This window comes from Melospiza melodia, chromosome 9, assembly GCF_035770615.1.
Source record: "Melospiza melodia melodia isolate bMelMel2 chromosome 9, bMelMel2.pri, whole genome shotgun sequence".
NCBI lineage: Eukaryota > Metazoa > Chordata > Aves > Passeriformes > Passerellidae > Melospiza > Melospiza melodia.
In genome coordinates, this window is record NC_086202.1 from 26,424,606 (window position 1) to 26,448,377 (window position 23,772).

Below are 23,772 nucleotides of genomic sequence, written 5' to 3' on the forward strand. Positions count from 1 at the left end.
TTCAATGCTCTGAACATCATTTTTAAGTATTTTTAATGCACCAATGGTACTTTTCATTGATTTGTTCTTAGGAACTACCGGTAGAAAAATACATTGAATTGTATGGCATGATAATGTCCACCCACGCTTCTGTAACCCACTGCACTCTTGGGACAACCACCCAGACAGTGACCCTGGTCTCTCTGAAATACACAGTATGGACAAACCTGGGACAGCCCCTAAAGGCAGCAGATGCCAAAAGCATCATTAGTGCATTGGCATGCCTGCCAATTTATTCTGAGCTGTAATACACACACCCAAGTGTGCTGGATCACAGGCAGCACTGTTTCTGTATTTCATCTCAGCTGTCAGAGCACATCCACTACATCTGGTAACAGCGAGGAATAAGAAAAACTCTACATCAATAATCTATCCAAGCTTCAGCCTAGCAAACTTAAGGTTGATCTACACTTGTATGCAAGTGCCAAAAAATTATGAACTTGTATTTCTAATCTACAAGTCCATGTCAATCATAATATTCTGCAGTAGAAAATGCCTCCCTCTACTTCCCTCATTTAAAATTGAAATAAACATATTTAAATTATTAAAAAAAATGTAAAGAAAAAAATTATAATCAAATCTGCTTGTAAGTTAGCACTAGGGAAAAACAATAAATGCTTGCTTAGACATCAGAGTAACTTTAAGTTCTTATTGTGGCCTTCTTCAACTAACTCACAGCAAAAAGAAAAAGTTAATTTTAATATGCAGCACTACAACTGCCTTAAAATAATGGTATGGATGCTGAAGAATGAAGTCCTATTGATATGACTTACTGTGCAGCTCACCACTGATGACACAGGAGACAACAGAAACATGGCTGGGGAAACACCAACCTTTAATTTAAATACACACAGAACACTTGAAGCACAACTAAGATATACCATTTGCAGATGATTGGCTTATGAGGAGGCAGGGAATTGTATCAATCTAATTATGCCAGAGCAAGAGTGTGTCTGTGCATGCTCATGCACAAAAGAAAACATGGAATATTGATCATATTTTCCTGTGCACAAGATCCTTTCTTATATAGATGCACAGTTTCCTTTCCCTTAGAGGCAATAGGAAAAAAAAAGACAAAAAGCAAACTAGTGAATTTAGTGACAGAAACACAAAACAAATGAGTTTCTCCCCTAAAGGACAGCAATGTTTCCATGGCAGGGTTATCAGGCTCATTTCCTGCTGATGCCATACCTGTTGAAGTTAATGTCTGGATAACTGGAATACTCAGACTTCATCTTCGCATTGCGACGTGGAAAAGTACAGAAGAAAGCATTGGCCAGAAAGCTGGAGATCTGCTCCTGGGACATGGTGATGGAGTGATTCATCTTTTGTTTCAGCAGAGGTATTGGCTACCAGCAAAAGAAATGAGGGGGAGGAAGGGGTAGGGGAGAAAGGAGGGAAGGAGAGAGAAGAATAATTAGCTTACCCTTTTTGAAAGAAAAAACACAAGTACAAAATTATATTTGTTATATTAGAGCAAGAATAATTTAGGCCATTGGTAAAGCCTTTAATCAGCAGCACCCTTAAAGTCAAGAACAGTTTATTCAAGACAATTCAGAAAGGGCTTGCCAGGCAAACTGCATATTTCAAATCAATAATAAAAGGATCAGGAAAGCACAACTTATCAAACAAAACCATCAGGAATGCAGAGGGGAGAAAAATAGATGGGATGCAGCAAATCCTGGGCAATGTTAAAAACTGAAACAAAAATCCACTTTCAATAGCTGTATAGTTAAGACCCCTTCAGGGAATGCTTTCAGCTGCAATAAGCTTGCTTTGAACTTTACCAAGAAACAAGGAAGTCATGCCACAGATCATAACTCTATGACTTGCTTTGAATTTTTTTCCATCCTACTTGAAGAAATAACACTGTTGTTATTTGTAGAAAGTGTGCAATTATTCATTCTTTTATAGTCAGAATGAACAAAAAGCTCAGCTTCACTTTGGTCTTCAGCAGTTTGAAGTTTTATTTTACACTGGTCAGTGTTTCCTTAATACAAAACTAAATAAATTGTCAGAGGGAAGAAAGAACTCCCCAACTTGAAGCATTAGATATCTTTCATTTTATCAGGCATTAGCCTTCTGATTTTGAGCTTTGGCTCACAACATTCATGGTATTTCATTGTTTTAATTATGTGTTAACATGGAGCATGGCAGAGGCACATCATTCTGACTGCTGAGTCCAGTAACCATTACAGTACTTGACAGGAGAAAGAACACAGTCTTCAGCTGCTTCCAAAATTCCCAGCCATCATCATTAGCCTAGCACCAGTACAGCTACATTTTCATCCTTCTAGTTGTGAATACAGAACTCTAGAAAACAAACAAATATCCCTTCATTCTTATAACTACTACATTCACATTCACTGAATCTCATTCTGTCTTCTGGCTATTTAATTAACAACCCTTATTATGATGTCTGAAGTCACACAGCTAGAGGGGGAAAAAAGCCTGAGAAGCTCACTCTAATAAGTTCTACAAACCTATAAAAAGAGAATATTTTGGATAGTGTTATACTGGAACAAATTTATCTTTATGTCTAACCAAAAAAATGAGTCTGACAGAGATCTTTACAATTTACATTGCCTAGCAGTACATGATCTCTAAAAGGCTTGCAAGTCTTGTGCTTAACTTGTGCTCAGAAACTTCATAGCGTTTTCAAACAACTTCCCTCATTGAGTTAACAGCAAAAAAAAGTAAGTAATATTCACAGCTTGAAGTTATGTATATACTTTGGGACCCTTGCAGCCTAAAAAAGTAGGGAAATATTTTTCCTGCTTATTCCCAATAGGATAAATTCAGAAAATGGCAACAAAGAAGTTTACAAATTGTTGTCATCCTACCAATGTTACCTACCATACATCCTCACTCGACCAGCCCTACTCACTTTGATCAGATTCACTCTTTACAGAACTAATTCTCATAGCATTAATACAGAATTGGTTAAGGTTTGTATGTGTGCAAGCTTTAAACAAAATAAAGTAAATGAAAGCTTTATAAAAATACCACTTGTAAGATTAAAAAAATTCTAAAATAAAAAATTAGATCAGATTGAAATAAAAAATTGAATCAGATTATTCAATTGTTCCAGTTTCTAAGGTTGATTTTACAACCTGATTTGTAGTGGTCATTTCATTTAATAAATGCAAGAAGCAACTTCAGCACATAGAAAGGAAAGGGTTACTGAAGTCCAGGCTGAAACTATGACAGTGAGATGTACTTTTTTTTGCATTCTATGACATAATTGCAGATGTGTATTGTCCATTCTGCTCCTTAGGTCTCATCTGCCTTCAACACAAAAATTACAGCTTTTATTAAGAACATAACATGACCCTGATGTTTTGACCTTAGCCACCAGCTGCAGTTTGCAGAGAAGGGCTCTGCCACAGAGCACTTGCTAGCTGGTTTTGCTTACCTGGGTGCAGATACTGGGGAGACACAGTGCCAGCTTGACCATATCAGGAAGAATGGACTGGAACAGATGTTGAGCCTCTGCATCTTCAAGAACCTGTTAAAAAATAAGAAGGAAAAAAAGCTTTTTACCTCAGAAATAAGGATTGAATTAGAAGTTTGTGAAAACAGGACCTATGCAAAAGAAACAAGAAAAAAAGAAAAAAACAGGTCCTCTTGCTTCATGCCAAATCTGTAACACTTTCACAGCAGTACCTCACTGAATTCACCTTGCAATAATGCACTGAGATACAGAAACAAGTCTCAAAAGTTGCACTTGAGAAAACATGTCACCAAATGCCCTTTCAAGAAAGCTTGAGTAAGTTACCATTTTATTCTTTCCAAGGCAATGAACCAAATTTTCATCTGAAGAAATCACTACCTAACCACAGAAGTACTGGAATGATTTACTCAAATTTCATATTCAGGTCATATTCTAAGACAAGTACCTGTGACATCCTCCTATAAAGGACAGACAAAATGCTCTCCTGGCTCAGATCAGGAGAGTTGCTGGGCCTCTGCAGCAGCAACATGAAATCCTCTGCAAGAGGATGCAATCCTGGGCATCTTCTGCCATCCATCCCCACCATGTTTCCTCTAGAATTCCAGCCACTGCTACATAAAGGTGCAGGCTGCCAGGCCCCACAGGCTGAAGTTACAATCTTTGCAGTCTCTTACCGTAGGATACCTGACACTACAGCTATTTCAGCTGCCTCACCCACTCTTCTAACATACTTTCTGAGAAGGGGAGGCCAGAATTGACAACACTGAAAGCAAATGGGCACACCCATGTTTCACAAGGCCTCTCAAAGCTTTTACACCAAAGAACAAGTCACATCAAATATTTCTTGCCCTGCTCTCAGTTCTCCCCTGACACTGTCTGGCCCACTGTGTTTGGCTGCCAAAGCCTATCAAGCCAATATATTCAGAGCAAGTCCAGGAACCCACCCACATGCCTACTGATGTATCACACACCTATTTTTCAAAGATGCAAACATTTCCTTAAGGTAGGCAATAGTCTTCTAAGAAAATCCAGGATAAGAGGTCATTAAAAGAAATGCAACATGAAGTGGCACAGCTGCAATACATGAGGCAGCACAAAAGCCTCAAAACTCAGTCTGCTGAATGAAAAGCACATTCCTATGATGTGGAAGTTCTTCCCCTTATCTGTGGATACAGGCATCAGATGTCAGTGGCTGTTAAGATTTGCATGCTGCATTCAAGGCTAAAAGCAGAGAGAAGAGAACACACACCTTGCACTACAGCTGGGGAACAGAAGACAAAGGTCACAGCTCAGTTGTCTGTCTCCATCCTTCCCCTGCAGGGAGTCTGTATTTGAGACCAATACTTTCTACCAGTTTCTCGACTAAAATCCTCAAAATTCTGAAATGCTGGCTTTTAAACTACACAATATTATTTTTCAAGTAACACTTAGAAAATTGATTTGCTACCAGTTTTGCACAAAACCAACTGCAGATAGAATGGATGAAACAGCATGAAGGTATTATCAACTTTAGTCTCTACAACAATTAAGACTAATTGTGAAACCACAGGAACAGATCTTTCTAGTCATATTATCAGGGCTTTGCAATTCACATTTCTATGGAAAGTTTCACATAGGCTTCAGAATATAAAAAAGAAATTGGTAATTCTCTTGAGAAGGAAAATATGGTGCCTCAGTCTCTAGACACACTGATCCTCATAAACACTGAAAATATTGTTTGAAGGTAACTGTAGCAACTTCTGCTCTTCCAAGATCATTAAAATAACCATAGAGATATCTTGGCTCTGTTGTCTCCTGCTCCAAGTAATAATATAAAGGGATAAGAGTACTTAGGAAGTTAAAAAACAAAACACAAACAAATGCTCAAAGCACAAACAACTTCTGCTTGGGAAAAGGAGGAAAATATAACAACACCAAGACCTACACAGTCACTTTCTACGCATTATGTATGTTGCTTGTGGAGGCATAAAAATGAGGGTTTACTATAAAGTTTTAAAATGAAAGAACAACTTACAAAGACCAACAAGTCCAGGAAACATGAAAATAACTTGATATGAGGAAGAATCCAAGTAACAAACAAAGTACTTCTGAAAGTAAGATGGGAAATGAGCAAGATGCATCTCTCTCTCCTGTTGCTGGCTGCATATGCACCTACATATTTACACAGCATAAGTCAAACCCTGAAAACTATGACCTAACCTTTAACTTTATCTGCTCTACAGGAAACTCTGCTCTGTTCTTAGGCACAATGTTTTTAAGTGCCATAAAGTAACCAAATGAGCATTTAAAATTTCAGATCTCAACCCATAAAATGAATACATAAGTCACAGCTATTCAAAAACTGACATTTAACCTCAGATGTCTACCAGGCTGTCAAATTCTGATCTTCTCTTCCCTTCGGGTAACACTTCCTCTCTTTTAAAGCTGACATATAAATAGTGGCTGCTGTGCTTTGCTGACTGCCACAGACTATACAGTATCACTTATCTGGTGACACATTATGGCACCAGACTTTGTCAGAGCTGTCAAGACTTCAACCTTTTCTTTATGCTTCTTTGAAAACAACATCATAATAGTGTGAGACAATTTCTTCCCAAAACAGAGGCAGGCCAGCAATTGCACAGCTCAGCTCTGATGCAGAATACTTAACTATAAAGGTCACTTCTATTCTGAAATCCTACTTTTCTTTCTTCTTACCTTCCTAATGATGTACCAGAGTATGATTTCTTTTCTATAGTATTTCTATGCATGAGTTTTACTAGATCTCCACTAATGAAAATGTCAACATTTAGAGGTGTTACTGCCCAAAAGTGTTCTCCTTGACTTCTGGTTATTCTTACATGTGAATGAAGTGAATTTTTAAAAGAGTTTTGGGTGCCATGAGGACTCCACAACTTCAAATACAGGATCATTGTGAGACCACAGACCTTGTCAATAAACTCCTAATTCAGCATTGTTCTCTACCAAATGGCCACATCCATGTAACTAAAGTTTACCCTGTCTGCCCAGACACTCTTCCTGTACAGGTAACATTCCTTTGAGGTTTCTATGAAAAAAGAACACCTACAAACCCCTGGCTGCTTGGCCCTCACAGCCTCTTTTGACCACTCAACCAGCACACCATCACTTGTGCAGCTTTGTAGACCCACCACTGTCACTGCATATTCTCAGCTATGCTGAGTGCAACACAGAGCCTGGTGTTACCTGTGACAGTCTTTTCAGGCTTTGAAAGCAGCAAAAAAGGAACATTCAGTCATGGAAAGTAAAAGAATTCCAGGACATGGAGTGCTGACAACACAGCTACATCTGGCAGACATCCCACGATGCAAATGCCAACCTGAAGAACCTAACATCAGCAGAGAGAACACCCGGCCACAGAACTGAGGGGAGATTTATTCACAAGGCAACTCTCTTCAGGAAGCAGTGACTTGTACTGATGTAAAATCCAGCATATTTAGAGTGACATTGCACACTCTACATATTTGATGCTGCTGAAAGAGGAATGTGTTCATTCTATCCATTCAAACACATGCAAACACCCTCACACACCACATTTCATCAGTTCCCATGTTCATCTGACAATTTCCTGACATCCTTCATCTTGCTGATTCCACAGAAAAATAATCTGGAGGTGGAGATACTCTGTCCATGCAGTAATAAGTTGAAGCAGCCTACCAAAAAGTCATGCATTACTAGATGTGTGCAGAGTGGGTGTTAAGTGAAAAAGAATCAGTCACGACCCTTGTCAAAGGGCTACAAAGGCAGAGCTTGGTTGCAACTCTTCTCACTGAAAGAACAGGAATGTTCTGGTCAGAATGAAGTTGTTAAAACAAGCACCTCACTTGGAAGTAAATCTGCTCGTACAGGAATGTCTCTATGAATTCATTAATGTGCTTTTAATTGTGTATAAGGTTTCAAGGCTACAACTCTGCAAATATTAAGAGAAAAGACTGAGTTTCCATTTTTAAAGGAACTACCATTTGTTTTCTAACTTAAGGAATTCTAAAATGTGAAATGGTTGTCAACAAATTTTCATAAAGAAAAATACATTTAAGTATGGTAGCAATTTTGGTTTTAAACAATTGATCAGTTTCTCCTTTCCTTATTGTGCACTACTGTCCTTCACAGCTTCCTTCAGTATTTGAAACAAAAACATAAATACATTGTTGACTTTATCAGTGCTCCAGCTATGCAAAATACAAAGGAATTAAACACATGCAGGGGTTATACCCTGAGGGAAAAGTACATGGAGTCAGAGTTGCAAAGCATGACTTGCTTTTTACCAAAGCAATAATTTGGCAACTCCATCACTATTTTCACTGGAGTGACTGATTAAATGAACAGGACTTAGGGCTCCAATTCCTAAGATGCAAATGGCTCAGTGAGCCGTAGCAGAGGTATGAGCTCTTGGCCAAACCTGCATTGCAATTTACCAAAATGAACATTTATCCTGCAGCAAAGAGGCCTGACTAAACATGGCTGTAAGTAATGGCCTCTTGTCACTATAAACCAGTCCTCCAAAATGCAGGGAGGAATATGCCTGACAGGCTAATAAGAAGGATCTGAGGTAGCATGGGGTGATAGTGATGGTATAGAGTTTAAATCTAAATCTGACAGCTCATCAAAGCAAACAAACTGCACATAGAGTACACAAATCTGTACAGCTCCATCTATCACAAAGGAAGGCACAGCCATCATGCCAACAGGCAGGCAGCATGCTAAGACAGCAATGCCTTAATGCTTTCAATTTGTTGGGTTTTATATGCCCATATTAACTTCTGTGGCAGGACAAGGACCAACTGAATCATGTTCTTAAGGATGAAGAGGAAAACCAGAGTGCTTCCTTCAGACTGTCTCTTATTTCCTAATTCTAAAGGAATTTGACCTTTGGAATTTTTTCCTTCACAGCTGCCATAATGCCTCATGCTGTCAGTGGTTTGAATCATCTACAGCTACTACACTGAACTTTCCAGTAACAAGTTTCCAAATTACTTTAATGTAAGATATAATATGATATCATATAGAGGTGATAATGCTGAACTAAATAATTGGACAAGCCAAATAACTTGTATGTATTCTGTTTACAGTAGGTTCATTCTCCTAACTTCAGGTATAATTTTTTTCTTTTCCCTTCTTCACTATCTTCAGTTTGTCTATTTATATTTCTACAGGGTATTTTGAGGCACATGAAATACTTCAAAGCTGAAAACACTGTCCTTGGAGGTATTTTAAAAATGTGTGGAAGTGGTGCTCAGGGACATGGTTCTGTGGTGGATTTGGCAGTGCTGTGTTAATGTTTGATTCTATGACCTTCAGAGTCCTTATCAACATAAATGGTTCCATAGTTTTGAGGCATTTAAACACCTGAGTGTGCTCAAACAATCACAACATGTGGCTGCTCCTTTATTGCACTGTTTTCATTCTCTCTTCCTTCCAGAGCAGCCTGTACTTATTTCCCTGTTCTCCTGTCTCATCTAGGAATCCCCTGCTTTTTGCATACTGTTTAACACTTAAACATGGGGAAGTCTAAATCCATGACTAGAACTCTGCAGTGCCAAAAAAACAACAAAAAAGCTGCTTATGACATTGAAGTCCTTTACCTGAAAGTAACCAACCTCAGACTGCCAATCTGTACTCCCTTTCTTCCTCTAATCCTTGTCATAGGTGCCTTTAAACATTACAGAATCCTAAGAGCAGACTTTCTCAATCTGATATTTGGAACAGCTGGGGAAAAACAATTGAACAAACAAACACACAAACAACAAAAAAGCCCATGCCAGTTCTCATTGAGTGACTTTAAAAATTAATCTAATTAAATTAAACTCCCAAAACAAGCATGACTATGTAGTACTCTCTTCAAAGCCTTTCTTTCTGCACAAGGAGGAGATCAATTCTACTTAAAGACATTGTGCAACAACTACCAGCATCCTCACACCCAGACAGAGACACCAGGCTGCAGCCCAGTAACCCACAAGCCTCTGCAAAACAGACTCATCATAATGTCAAATACTGTACATATAAACAAGACTGAAACATGGAAGAAATGTGGGGTGGAGGGTGTGGTGTGCGTGCATTCTAGTTCCCATTTTATCACATCAATGAATTTCCAAAAGTGCAGGAAAGAATACTCTCATCTGCCTCTTCCAGTTCCCTTACAAAACTAATTCAGTAGGAAACACACTCAGCTGTCAAATCCATCCCATTTATTGAGTGCTTGTCTGATTAGAAACAAAAGGAAGGACAAAGTAATCTTTGGAGGAAAGAATAAAGAAACCGTAACACTGGATTATGCAGAGAAGAATCTTATTTGAGAACAAGAATGCTCCTGACATTTATCAAAACCACAAACTGACACTTCAAAAGGAAAAAAGAAGACAGCTTACAAGGCAGAGGTTAATTTGGTTATGTTTAATTTTCTTCCCCCCAAAGGCTCATTCATGTCCTCTGCCAATCCAATTCTGGAATAATCTCTCAGGTGTATCATCCTTAACAACTGCTGCTTCGTTCTCAAAGCTTTTAAACATTCTAACTAAAATATGAGAGAAGAATGTGTGTTTATTTTCCAATGTCTTATAATGGTTTTAGAAGCCAAGTTTATCCTTGCAGGATTTGGAAATCCACCCTCAGTCATTTTCCCTACCCTTCAGACCACCAATAGTTTCTACCTCTCTGCTGCTGCACAGTGATTCTGTCGTGGCCAGAAGCATCACAGCCATTTCCAGGGCAGTGCCAGAGTCCTGGGGTGAAAAGTCAAATCCCACTTTCTAAGTACTTTCAAGTTACTCTAGGGAAGTAGAGCAGTGGAGAGGACAATGACCTTGCCTCTACAGAAGAGCTGAATGTAACATGAGGGGAAGATAAAGTTCCTTCACCTGCCTGATACAAGTTCCCAGTGAAAGTGATCTGTTTCCAGATAATTCAAAACTTTTATCTCTCTGAATACAGTAATAGGGGGAAAATATTTACTACTGCTATGATTTATAAAACATTTTTTAAAAACACTGTAGAAGCATTTGAAAGCCTTCACGTACTAAATACATTCTGCAACTACTTTTGAAACTTTGGCACAAAAAGCTTCATGAGACAACACAGCTGTTACCCTTATGGAAACTGCATTTTCTTTAACATGCCAAAAAAACCAAACCAAAACAAAAAGTCAAGCACAGGAAGAAGGGGATAAAAAGGATCAAGTAAAGACAAAACTATACCACTGCAGCTTTTAACCAATCTATAGACCATTTTTTGCTTGACTGTCAGTATTACAGAGTCTCAAAATGACCAATATTTAAAGAAAAATATCTAGTAATTACAATTTTATTGGCCAAATAAAACCCTCAGACCGTCTTGAGGGTACACACTTGGCCACCTTTGTAAACCTGCTCTTTAAAGAATGCCTGGTAGCAATAACAAAATCTCCAAGGAATCCATACAAGCAAATTCAGTTTTTCTGATGAAAAGGAAGGAGGAAAAAACTCAGGAATATAATTACAATCTACTTCATTTATACTTTATAATCATCCTAAAAAATGGCAATGCCTCTTTATCACTTCCCTACCTACATGTACACCTTTTCAGTGAGCATTTCTCTTGAAAGCTTTGACCATCAGGGTTTGTTTGTGGGGCTTTTGTATTCTAATGGCTCAATACATTATAAATATTTTTTAAAAAATCCAAAAGCACTAAGCAGCTAAGGAAAGCCCTCCCACAACAAAAAGAAATTTCTCTTAGTGATTTGGGATACACAGGTGAGCACAGATAAATGATGACTTACACATAATCCAGTGGAGGAAATCTATTCAACAGTCCTCTGACCCCAAAACAAAAAACAATGCAAATATCAGATGGCAGCCTTTAAACCCAGAATTTTAGGATTTTTAGGGGCTTTTTCTTTTTTTTTTTTTCAAAGAGGAATGTTCTGAATATAGTGAAAAACTATGAAAGAGAGACTCAGAATGTATCTTTACATAGATCTTTATTAAAGCACTGAGTATCCACAAGCACCTGGGACACAGCACAATTATATCTCTGCACCTGCTGTGTGCAGCTATCCCTTCCCTGATAACTCCAACTCAACAGTCATTGCAACAGTGCTTACAAAACACCACTGCCAACACAGTACAGAAAACTAAGAATAAGCCTGTAATTCCCTGCTCTTCCTCCTCTACAATGCTTAGTTTCTAATGTCTTGAATGTGTACAAGATGTATATTGCCCTCACCACAGAAAAGCTCACCTTTTGTTCAATATGGGAATAAATTCCTTTCTGCTGCTGTGAAAAGAAAACCCTTCATGGCACACTCAAAAGACCTTTCCAGTTTAGATTTTTAAAAGGTAATCTGATGTAATGAAAATTGCTTGAAAACATCTAGACTAAAGTAAAATCCAACAAGGAGCAATGGATAGGCTATTTTCAGCCTTGGGACATTCTGTTTCTTGCTTAAAAGCCTACATTTGTAGTGCTGACATCTGTATACAATGCTCCCTTCTGTTAGTACTGTCCAGACAATTATAAAAATGATTTATCAAAAACCCAGTCACCAGAACAATTTGGTACTTCAAAATTCCTTCTATTCCAGTTTCACTGATTACAGCAATCACTTTTTCAAGCAGGTCATTCAAACAACAAAACAAGGAGCAAAGACTGTCATGGTTCATAAGACCCATGAGGAGACAGGAGTGGGGTGAAACCCTATTAGAACATAAAGATTTCCCAAGATATGCACATACTTTACTGTAGCAGTGTTCTGTGCTTGGTCTTTTTCAAATGAATGAAAATCTTAGAGCTCAACCACAATCCAATTATACTATATTGCATTTGCATCATCTTCACATGTTGGATTTATAGCAATTTTATTAGATCAAAGTTTGAAAAAACAGGAAAAAATGGAACCATAATTTCCAAAATTACCCAGGTAATTTGAAAACTTTCTCAAGGTAATTTTAAGGTTATTAAAGATAAGACTATACACCCACAAAAGACTTTGTGTTTCTGTGGCTGTTTGCAATTCTGCAATTGAAGTAGAGGATTTCATTCAAAGTGAGTTCTTATTTTTTTTCAGTTATCTCAAAATACAACCAATTCTTCAAGAGGAAGCAGACACACTGCCAATATTTACATGTCTGATTTTTTTGCTCAGTTCTCTATCATTTAGTATGCTCTATTGTAACTCAGTTACTTGTATCTGACATTTTCTGAAAGCAGCAAATTCAGCCCAAACATGCTAGTATGCTAGGTAGTAGCATACATTTAAATGAGAAACTACACTTTGGCCAAAAACTGCACTAAGCACTTTCTGTAGATATCCCAGGTTTTACAGGTTTGTACCACAATCAGCAACACACATATGCTAGGTGTCTCAATGAAATACATTAATGTTCTTCTATTTACTTTAATTATTCTTAAGTGCAAAGGCTTGACCAAGAAGACTCATTGTAACAAGCTCCATCACTCCTCACTTTCAGAACATTCTCTTTTATTCTGGAATCTGTACACAACACCTGCAGTACAAAAACTGGTATTTTAGAAAGTGTGTGTGAGCACACCCATACAAATACTGCTAGGCTGAAATTAAAATGGCAAGAATTTGTGAAAACAAAAACCAATTTCTAGTACAAGAGTTAACTTCAATTTTGCAAGGAAAGGAAACCAGACTTTTGGAAGATCAAAACATATATAATATGGATGTGTGGTATTTGTGAAAAATAGAAAGAGATGTATTTATAGATCAATTTCTTTACATATTTATCTTATTACTTAGTTTATGTGTTTTTAAATTACATTTATGGAAAATTTTAAAAAGGCATTAAGTGAAGTTCTCAAAACTCACAAATAGAGACTTGCATGTAAAAGCAGATGGTAACAAAGTCTCCCAGGCCAGCTGTTCTGGACTTCTAAAAGGATTCAGCATGCAGTAGCATCCATCATGTAAGTTTTAGTGGAAAGTGAGAAATAGAACTCCTTTTCTAATCTTGTATCAAAACTAATTACAGCTCTAATTCTAAGACAACTATTTTTAAAGGGTGTAGAAAAATAGCAATATATTACTTCAGTTTGCCATGAGAGTTTCTTTTCTTGCTACATGGCTTTTCATCAGATTTTAGAATAACCTGAGGTTTGTGCCACAAAAAACCCCAATTGCTAACAGTCAGTTTGGAGGCTAAAGCCAGTGACCTCACACTTGACTGGAAAAGGAGAAAGAGGAGGACAGAGAAAGCAGTCTGGTAAATTCTTCCCTCATGCTGAAGGTTCTTCTCTGTAATTAAGTATAAAGAAGGGAAGAGACTGTTCTTTTTAGATATCACTATCATTTTCTTTTAATCTCATAGAAAAATCTAAAAGTAAAAGTTATAAAGCTTCTTTTGTAATATAAAAGGATTTCCTGGATGCTGAATTTGCATGGGAATCAACAGCAAATATGCAATTACTAGCCATTAAATAGACTGATTGGCTTCAACAGCTTTCCCAAAACACAAAAAGACCACAAGGCATCCACACACAGGCACTGCAGACACAGACACAGTTTTCTCTATACTAGAATCAAATCTAACAGTTGGAAATTGAGTATTACACAGTGGAGAGTGTCTTTGTAAAAATACTGATAGCATATCCCCTCTAAGAATTCCTACTTGAGTCAAGTGGGCACCAAGGGTTTAAAGAGAGCCTGGAAAAGCAAATTTTGAAAGGCATAAGTGGCTTAAGTGATTCAAGCATTTAAAATGTCAATGACCTTTAGTATTCTTGCCTCTTAGTCTATTGTATAGATGCCATACCTTTCTGTCAGCAACATCTCATACTGCACACTATGCAACAACAGACCCTGCATGACAAGGCCACTTGTCTCAACTCTCAGCTTCAATCCAGCCAAGCCATAAGAATGTAAAATGGACAATAGCTCCATGTACAACAGAACAACAGCAGAATGAAAGCACAGCAACAAAGGATTCCTGGGAAAGTCTATAACAGCAAGAAGCACAGGTAATCAGCAGCACTTCCTCATTTGCAGTAATCAGTACCAGCAATTCCCAGAGCCCTCTGTGGGTGTCAATGAGATCTTTATAACAGCAATTTCTCCAAATTCCTTCAAAACCTGAAGTAAGGCCACAGCATCCTCTAGCTCCCCTGACAAGGAGTTCCACAGCATTCAGTATCTCAGTAAGTACTTTTGTCTGGTGTTGAAACCTTTACCTGCTAAGAACACTCAACTGCTGTGCTAGAAGAATGGACAGCCATTTCCTCTTCACCCTCTCTTACATTTCTTTTGCACAACACTGTTACACCCATTACTTATGTCCCTCAACTAAGAAGACAAGGTGAAATGATCCTCACTTATTTAAACATTTCTCATATGGAAACTATTACATACCTTTGCATCACTCCTGACTCCTCTCCCTGTATGTTCTCCACTTCCTAAACTTTCCACCAAAATGACCAAAGACTCCAGACAAACAAAATATAGTTATGGATCCACTGTACTGAACCTGCAAGAGGTACTGTGATCCATTTGGCAGACCAGCTGCAGCAGCTCAGAGACAATCACAGCCTATGCCACACAAATTTACCTAAACTCAATCTTTGCCCTGTGCCATTTTCAGATTTTAACACTCCTCTGTTCCTGAAAGGGCAGGACAGAGGCAAGCAATAAGAGGAAGAGTTCATTGACAAGAATTATGCTTAAGCTCTAAGAGACTTTAAAGCATATAATAGAACCAAAGCATGTCCAGCACAAGGAGACCCAATCTACAGCAGCAAACCATGCAATTCTCTTAAATGATAGAGCCCTACTATTCCCTTTAGATCAAGTTGCTGTTGTCACAGATTAGTCTAAGGCATAACTCCTGAGTGACCTAACCAGACTTGTTATTTCATGCACTTGAGAAAAAGAAAAAGAACTTGGTTTTGCCTGGAAGTGGAATGGCAAATCCAGAAGAAAGAGAAATAAAAACTACCACAGTGCATGGCACCATTGAGCAAAAGCATGTAATTAACATCCAACCATCATCACTCCCAGAAATAAAGCTCATCTATAACACATTGTGCGTTCCAGTACAGCTCCATCCATAGTGGTTTCTTCACATTTCCTTTTCTGCTTGTTGCTTACTCTTTCCTGGCTTCTAGGTAAGTTCTGGGAAATCAGATGTAAGGATGATTTCCAAGTCTTGTCCTCTTGTCCAAGAAGACAAGAATTTTGCATGTACAAAGAAAAATATTGGAGGTAAAAATTTTCATCCACAAAGTAATAATTTGAAGAAATTCTAAGCATGTATGCCAATATCAACAGACAGATGGCAAAACAAATGAATACAACACTGTGGAAATTCTGTAGAGAACAGCAAAAGAGTCAGATATCTGAAGTAAACAGCCACCAAGATCTTTACATACACTGTTCTATGAGCAAGTTCTATGTTCTATATACAAGTTCTATGAAACTGTCAAAAGAAACAGAAAGGAATCCAAACATCCCAATTTACCTCACTGTATACACAGGAATTATACTCCACACATTAACTGAGATTCAAGAGAATCCTTTGGAAAGTGTGAGAGCTCCCTCTTCTGGCAACACTTTGACCAAACTGCAGAACTTGCAGGCTGTGTTGTTCCGAAAAAAAATCTTGGCTCACATACATGACATTTATTTCCCATTAGTTAAGGAAGCTGAGAGCGCTTTCATCCTAAGGGGAAATAAACCTAAGCCAAATAAACTGGTAATTATTGTTATTATAAGGAAATTGACTTGAATCTTACAAAGTAGTGTTTAAAAATAAAGCGTATTTTGATAGTATAACTTGCAAGGAGCTACCTAAAATAGGAACCCCAATATGACAGTATTTAAGAGATTAGTAGATAAGATGAGCTGTGCCCATAAGCAGAAGATAAAATAACAAAAGGCACTTTATAACCAAACACAGACCTACTGAAGTAATATCTGAATAATCCTCCAAACAGACACCACTAGATTTACAGACACAGCTCCCTTCTAAATCACACTACAAATCCTTGGTTAAGCAGGCACTGGAAGTCAATAGTGCCCAACAATATAAATACATATCTGACAATCACAGACTCTGTTTTAATCTTTTTCTTTTAAGATATATTTGTGACCACATCTCCTTCTGTTGAGCTGCTGCCACTCCCTTTGAGCTGATTACTCAGACCAGCTTTCCTTCTAACCAACCTGCTCAACCTTGGCTGGGCAAACCTGAAACAGCTCCTCTGTACCCTCAAAATCAAAGGATAAACCAGAAAAAATACACAGGCTAATGGTAAGCCCTTAATCATTAACTCATAAATACAGTAAATTCAAAAGCACTACAGCTCACTATAGCCAGTATATTTAGGTCATTTCCACAGAGGATGTCAACTTTCACACAAGATCCGCTCACTTAGACTGCAAGCATTCTTTGAAAGCAGATGCCTTGTTTGTTTACAAAGCTTGGAAAGTTCACACATCCCTTAATAATGGAAAAATTCAAGCATTTCTCTGCAAAATCTAACCCCTCCACATAAACTCAATATATTCAACAAAGCAACCCAGGGCTTGCTTTTGCTCCTGTGGTCTACAAGGGGCAACTCTGTCACAAGCTCTTCACTGTTTCTTATTTAAAATACTACTGCACACTCTTTTAACTTGGCTGAAAATCTGTATATGAAACAGATCTCCACCCTTCATCTGAGAACCACACAAATAAATCATCATTCCCAGGATACAGAAATTTCCTTTTCATCCTCATGAAAGATTGATGCCTGATCCCCAGTTTATTTCCCTATTGTTCCCCCTCCTCTGGAGACAGCTGACATTACTTATGCTCTCTGGCTGATGAGCTCTGAATCTAATCACCCAGAGTTTCCAAAATCCCAAATGCACACTGTGACACATCAGGACAAGCTCAGTTGTGCTTGTAGCAATATGATGTAAATCTGTTCTGTTCCTGAGTCAGATTTTTAACTGAGCAGCACTCATACTTTAAAATATTCTAATTTAAGTATGCATACTCCAGTAACACAAGAGTTACCCAACAGGCCAAGTTAATTTTGCTCAGCAGGAGAGTCAATAGGAGCAGACACTGACTGCCCACAGCCTCTACCATGGAGCCATGTCAGGGACCCCAGAGATGAGAGGGGGGAGCACTAAATCTGCAAGATGGGTGAGCAGAGCAGCTCTTATGGGTTGCAAGTATGATACCACTGGGATTTTTATAGGTGCCTTTTGTCAGCAGTAATAATACTGTGCTGCATGCAAATGAAAATTCATTCTGTGAAAGAGCAATGGAGACAGGCAACAGAGAGAGCAGAACAGCTCCTCTGATCACACAGCCTCAGCAAACATCTATTCACATACATAACAAACAAAATTCACTTCAAATCAAATCTAGTTTCCACTGAGTCTTAATAGATCTTAGCAAGCCCCTCTCACAAAAACAAGTATGTGTGTTTTAGAAGTACTGAAGAAAAATACAACAAGAGAACAATACTGCATCTCATTTAACCTTTCATTATGCTTTAATTTACCCTATTTACCATAGTTTCTAAGTGTCATTCAGGATGTACATTAATATTAGCCCAACTTGCATTTGAGACCTACTATTCATCTCCCTTTTCCATCCTTCCCATGAAAGTACTAATACCTAATACTTGAAAGTATAAAATCCATCCCAGTCTTTCAAAGGCTCTACAGTTTAAATTCACCACCTCACCAAACAGCAAAATTTTCCTGCTATAGCAGCAAAGCACAGTCTATACAAACACCACTGCAATAAAACATTAAAGTTTTACAAAAAAAAAAAAAAAAAAAAAACACTTTTTAAAACAAAAAAAAATTACACTGGAAATATTAATATGATTTCTTAATAAATCTGGTTGCCATAAACCAGGAAAAGGGCATTTCTCACCTTACTCTCAGGAAGCTTAGACATTACTGAAGAAACCAAATTACATGTAAAAATTTAAAATTAAGTCAGTTTATAACATATAATTATTGTTTCAGCTGAAATTACCAGCTAAATACCTGCTCACTTAGATATCTGACAACTGGAAACTTTTACTCTTGAAAATGGAAATAATGCTAAAAGCATTGAGACATATAGGCAAAACAGTCACTTTCATATTACTTTTCTTCCTATTTTAAATCAACTTGTTTTACCTTCTCACAGAAGTCAGTAAGAGCTGTGAAGTCCCATTTCTTGGAATAAGCAACATTGTACCTCAATATGGCCTCCTAAGGAAGAAGCACAACAAAACAGAGCTAATTATTAATGGAAGAAAAACCATTTTAGGAAATTTCCTTCTTGAAGGAGCAGCACCATCTGGTGGCTAAAACCTTCCACAGAGCCTACCAAAATCCAGAACACTTAATTTGCTCTATTAATATAGAGAAAATCCTTGATACTGAACTCTCTGGTTTGGCTTTAGCAATGAATAAGCTTCAGTCTATGGAGTTTTTTCTCCTAACACAAAGTAAGACAAGGCATATCTCCCAACAAACAACATAAATGTTTCCCATCCCATGCTTGCTCTTTTAACAGTACCAATAAAAGTTATTTAAGGTATAAAAGCAATATAGCAGAAGTTGTACCAGTTTAGCTACTTAAAAAAATCAGAACCACAGCAAATTAAATATACTCTTTTAAACAACAACACCCTTAAAAAAGTCACAAGAAAAAAAAAAAAAAAAACAAAAAAAAACAAAATATCATCAAGGGAAGTTTCTTCAGTTGCTGGGGAAGGTCTATTTGTTCATTTAAAGTTTATCTATAGCATCCTCCTCCTTCCCTGCCTTTCAGGCATAACCTAAATTACATTATTCTTCATCAAAAAAACATAATAGCAACTCTAAGCTGCTCCAAATCAGTATTCATGTTACTGTAAGACTTTGTGCCAACATAACTGTAAAAGTCATCAAGAGCCATTAGTCTCCAAAATCTACAGATTTCTGTCAGCAGCTTGAACAGTGATTTCAGTGGAGTGAACTGATGCGAGGAGTTACTATTTCCAGCTCTCACCTGTGCATCCCCAACCATCTGGCTACTCAAAACCCTCATGCTATATTTACCACAGACTAGGATATACTGCTGGACAAACAGAGTTTTGTGTAGACCTAAAAATGGCAATTCATTCAAATAATCTGAATAAATTCACTGGTAACAACACTTAGTCCTCATTATTAAGAAATTCCTTAAACAGCAGAGAATTTTTCATAATTTATTTTTGTAAGTAAGTCATTAAACAAATAGAACCAAGACAGAATCACTGGTAGTACACAGACAACCTGAATGTATTTATATGCAGATAGACTTGATTTCAAACTGACAGGCTTACCTTCAAATCATGTGAGCAGGTAAATTTGTTAAGTAAGGCAGTTTGGATTAGTTCCCATCGACTTCCAGCCGTTCTATCTCCATTCTTTAAAGTAAAAGCCCAAAACAAAGTCAAATTAAATTAATCACAACATAAAGACACATTTATAAAAAATCTGTAAAATTTTTTATAATTTGTCATTTGTAAAATTGGTATGTGAAAAGACTAAGTGTATTTAATAGAGGCTATAAAAATTCTTTGTTTCTGAGTCAAGTATCAATAATCATTATAGAGTTTTTACTACAGGACACATTTGCTGATTACATTCACCCTAGTCTGAAGTACTTCAGTGGGTATGTTTAAGTCTCAAGCACTGACAAGAAATACCAGACCAACAAGTATGCAGGGCTAATCTCTGCAATTGTTTTAGCAGAACAACAACAGATACACCTCACTATCAGCAATACCTGACAGAGTATTATAATCAAACTGTGCTTACAAATTCATTCACATGTGTTGAAATTGCAAATTGCTTCACACACACATAATAGATAACATATAAATATGTAAGTAAATAAATATATTATTTATAAGGCGTTCGAGTTTAAACTCCATATAAGTATAGAAATATATATATCATCAAATCATTTGCTATGTAAAATAATTACCAGGAAAAAAAAAGTCTTCTGCTCTGTCTGAAGCATCATGACCCAAAATCCAGTTTTTCAGACTTGATTTTCTAATTCCATAGTCAGTCTGACAATTGAGCAAATGCAGTAAACTGAAAACTCATCTATGTGGAAACAAACTTATTTGATCACACAACTGTAAATACTTAATCTTACCTCATCCTCTACAGGGTATAAATTTTGTTCTGAGCAGGGCATTTTAACATGCTTGTTGTCCCACAGATCTTTGTAGTGAGTTGGAAAAGGTTTAGGTACCTCTCCTTCCCTCAGAAGATCTACCTGTAACACAAAAGGACAGGGAAAAAAAAATCAGACTCTACTTTCAAGTTTTTAAGTGGAAGAAATAAAAACTAAGCAAAAACACAGTTTAAAAAGCTCTCATCTACAGCCATCCTTTTTGGAAAGGGGAAAGTTACAAACTGGCCACATGATAGCTACTCAGAAAAAAATCCACCTGTTAATCTTACATTACACTTGTTGAAAAGGATGCCACCTTAACACACTCAAATCAAGCAATATAATCAATTACTTACTGTATCTCAAATCATCACCTAAAGATTTCCTCATTCATCAATTTAAGTATCTACACATTTCATCCAAGTATTTTCAAAATGTAGTTCCAAATGTAGCCATAGTTATATATCGTGTTAGCAGGGTGCCCATGGCAGGGAGGAATGATGAATTTGACTCCATGTTCTCAGAAGGCTAATTTATTATTTTATCATACTATATTATATTAAAGAATGCTATACTAAACTATACTGAAGAATACAGAAAGGATACTTACAGAAGGCTAAAAAGATAACAATGAAAAGTCGTGACTCTCTCCAGAGTCCTGACACAGCTTGGCCCTGATTGGCCAAAGAGTGAAAACAACCCACAGCAGAACCCAATGGAACAATCACCTGTGGGTAAGCAATCTCCAAACACATTCCACATGAGCACAACACAGGAGAAGCAAATGAGATAATATTTGTTTACATTTTTCTTTGAGGCTTCTCTGCTTCCCAGGGAAAAAATCCTGGGTGAAGGGATTTTTCAGAAAATGTGAATATGACAGTTATATGCAGAAATAGTACTTTTAACCTAACACTGAAAGGGATGAGGAATCACTATAGCTAGAGCAATGTCTCAAGTTTACTCCAGAGAACATCAGAAAAGTAAAAAAAAAAAGAACACCACATTCTTAAAGACTTAATTTGCTATTTAGCCCTCTAACAGAATTAAGTCTCTCAGAATAAGTATTTAAACTCAATGTGCCTTTCTTTTGGTCAGGATTTATCCATCACCTCATAGTCCCCTAGTCATGTTTCGTTTCAACAATAATTGGATTGCATAATCCAAAGGATTAAAGGAAAACTTATAAGATTTTATTTAAAATGCAGTGGTAAAATAGCAAGAAATTCTGTTTCATTCCTTTTCTTTTCCATATCTTGACTATCTTGAGCCTTTCGTATGTCTTAAACCCAAACCAAATTACATTAAAATGAAAACATAGCATGAATATTTTGGAAGTACCAAATTTACTTGTAGACATATCTAAATTCTCAAACTTTACAACTCAGTCAAGGAAGAACTCACAACCCCCCACAAAACAAAACTACTTGCCCCTAACAAGACAGAGGCAGCAAAACTCTGCTTTTCATTTGAATCTCATTATCCTAATTCTATGCACCAGAAGAGCCAATTTTCAGGAAATCAGTTGCCCCAGGAGTGGCAAGACAGGTGGCATTTCACATGACTGAACACTAGGGCAGGAGTGTGGCTGGAGCAATGCATTACTGAACACTAGGTCAGGAGTGTGGCTGGAGCAATGCAAGGCATGCATTACTGAACACTAGGTCAGGAGTGTGGCTGGAGCAATGCAAGGCATGCATTACTGAACACTAGGTCAGGAGTGTGGCTGGAGCAATGCAAGGCATGCATTACTGAACACTAGGGGCAGGAGTGTGGCTGGAGCAATGCAAGGCATGCATGACTGAACACTAGAGGCAGGATTTGGCTGCATCAATGCACGGCATGCATGACTGAACACTAGGGGCAGGATTTGGCTGCATCAATGCAAGGCATGCCTGACTGAACACTAGAGGCAGGATTTGGCTGCATCAATGCACGGCATGCCTGACAGTACCCTGACGGTGACGGTGTGGGTGGCCGAGGGCCGCAGGTGGGGCAGCCGGGCCCCACACGCCGGCATCCTCCTCATCTCCTCAATCGGGGTTCCAAACCATTTCTTGTTGCTCGGCAGAGGAGGTGGTGTGTATTTAGCAACCTTCCTTCCGGGCCTCTGGGGTTTGAATTCACACTTTTCTTTCCTGCTGTTAAAATACAATGCATTGAAACATTTTATCTCCGCTGAAAAATTTGATAGAAAAATACACAAACTTCCACCCCAGGGTTACAGCGATAGCAGGCAGTTTATTTGCCAGCCTTTGCTGCAGCCTCAAGCCAAAGCTTTATTTGGGGAGAACTTCCACCACGACCAACCCTCCCCTCCCCAAGACACACAAGTTCATTTCCACCAAAACCCTCTACTCTAGAGGCTGACAAAACCCTTCCCAGAACTGCAGTGGGTTAGCAAAGCAGGGTATTCCTCTGCAGAGCCATGTTCCTTCCCAACAGGATCTGTTCATCCATGGACCATGCCCCAGTAAAGATGTGCAAAATGACTTTCTAGCCCTACTTGATGGACTTGAGTCAAGTCAAAGAATTGCATGTTATGCCAAAATACAGAGTCCTTTTGTTTCTGCTCACTCCTTAGACACTTATTCACTTTCTCAGCTCCCACTCAAATCTAAGGCCTTTGGAGCAGAGATTATCCTTTTTCCTTTCCACAACACCTGGCTGCAGTCAGTCCCGTGTCATGCTCAGGGCTCCTGTTCCCATTGCTGCAGTGTTATCACCAGTCCTCTCTCCCAAATTATGAATAGAGCCAAACAAAACAAACCAAGAAAACCCACCCAAATCCAAATCCAAAAAACATCAACAAAAAACCCCGAACATCTCTACACGTGAATTTTCCCATGTCTATTTCAATTAAAGCATCACAGCATTGACAGTTCAACAAAACAGATTCACTATTTTTGTCAGATCAAACTAATAAGAATTCTAAGAATTGCACTGGACAAACATACCCTTCAAAATTCCCACAAACAGCCCCATTAAAAATAAGTTATTTCAATCTTACATCTGTTGTCTTTGTATCTTAATATATATTTTGCAAAATCCTTTATACAATACAGCCTCTGAAACTCTATCACCAAGGAGGAAATTTTCAAGCACAAAAAAAAAAAACAGATG

The 23,772-nt window shown here is 37.8% G+C and overlaps 1 protein-coding gene across 2 annotated transcripts in view; it reads right to left on the reverse strand.

Moving 5' to 3' along the window:
* Positions 1-23,772, reverse strand: part of PARG (poly(ADP-ribose) glycohydrolase) — a 61,773-nt gene that overhangs the window by 31,586 nt on the left and 6,415 nt on the right. The window contains exons 4-9 of one of the 2 annotated variants that reach the window (XM_063163939.1): positions 22,604-22,787; positions 20,629-20,751; positions 19,805-19,888; positions 18,630-18,704; positions 3,455-3,547; positions 1,231-1,388 (exon numbers count right to left, since the gene is read on the reverse strand). In XM_063163939.1, the coding sequence (XP_063020009.1) occupies positions 1,231-1,388; positions 3,455-3,547; positions 18,630-18,704; positions 19,805-19,888; positions 20,629-20,751; positions 22,604-22,787 (717 nt within the window). Of the gene's footprint in view, positions 1-1,230; positions 1,389-3,454; positions 3,548-18,629; positions 18,705-19,804; positions 19,889-20,628; positions 20,752-22,603; positions 22,791-23,772 lie in introns of both variants that reach the window. The other variant, XM_063163938.1, reaches the window with a different exon arrangement.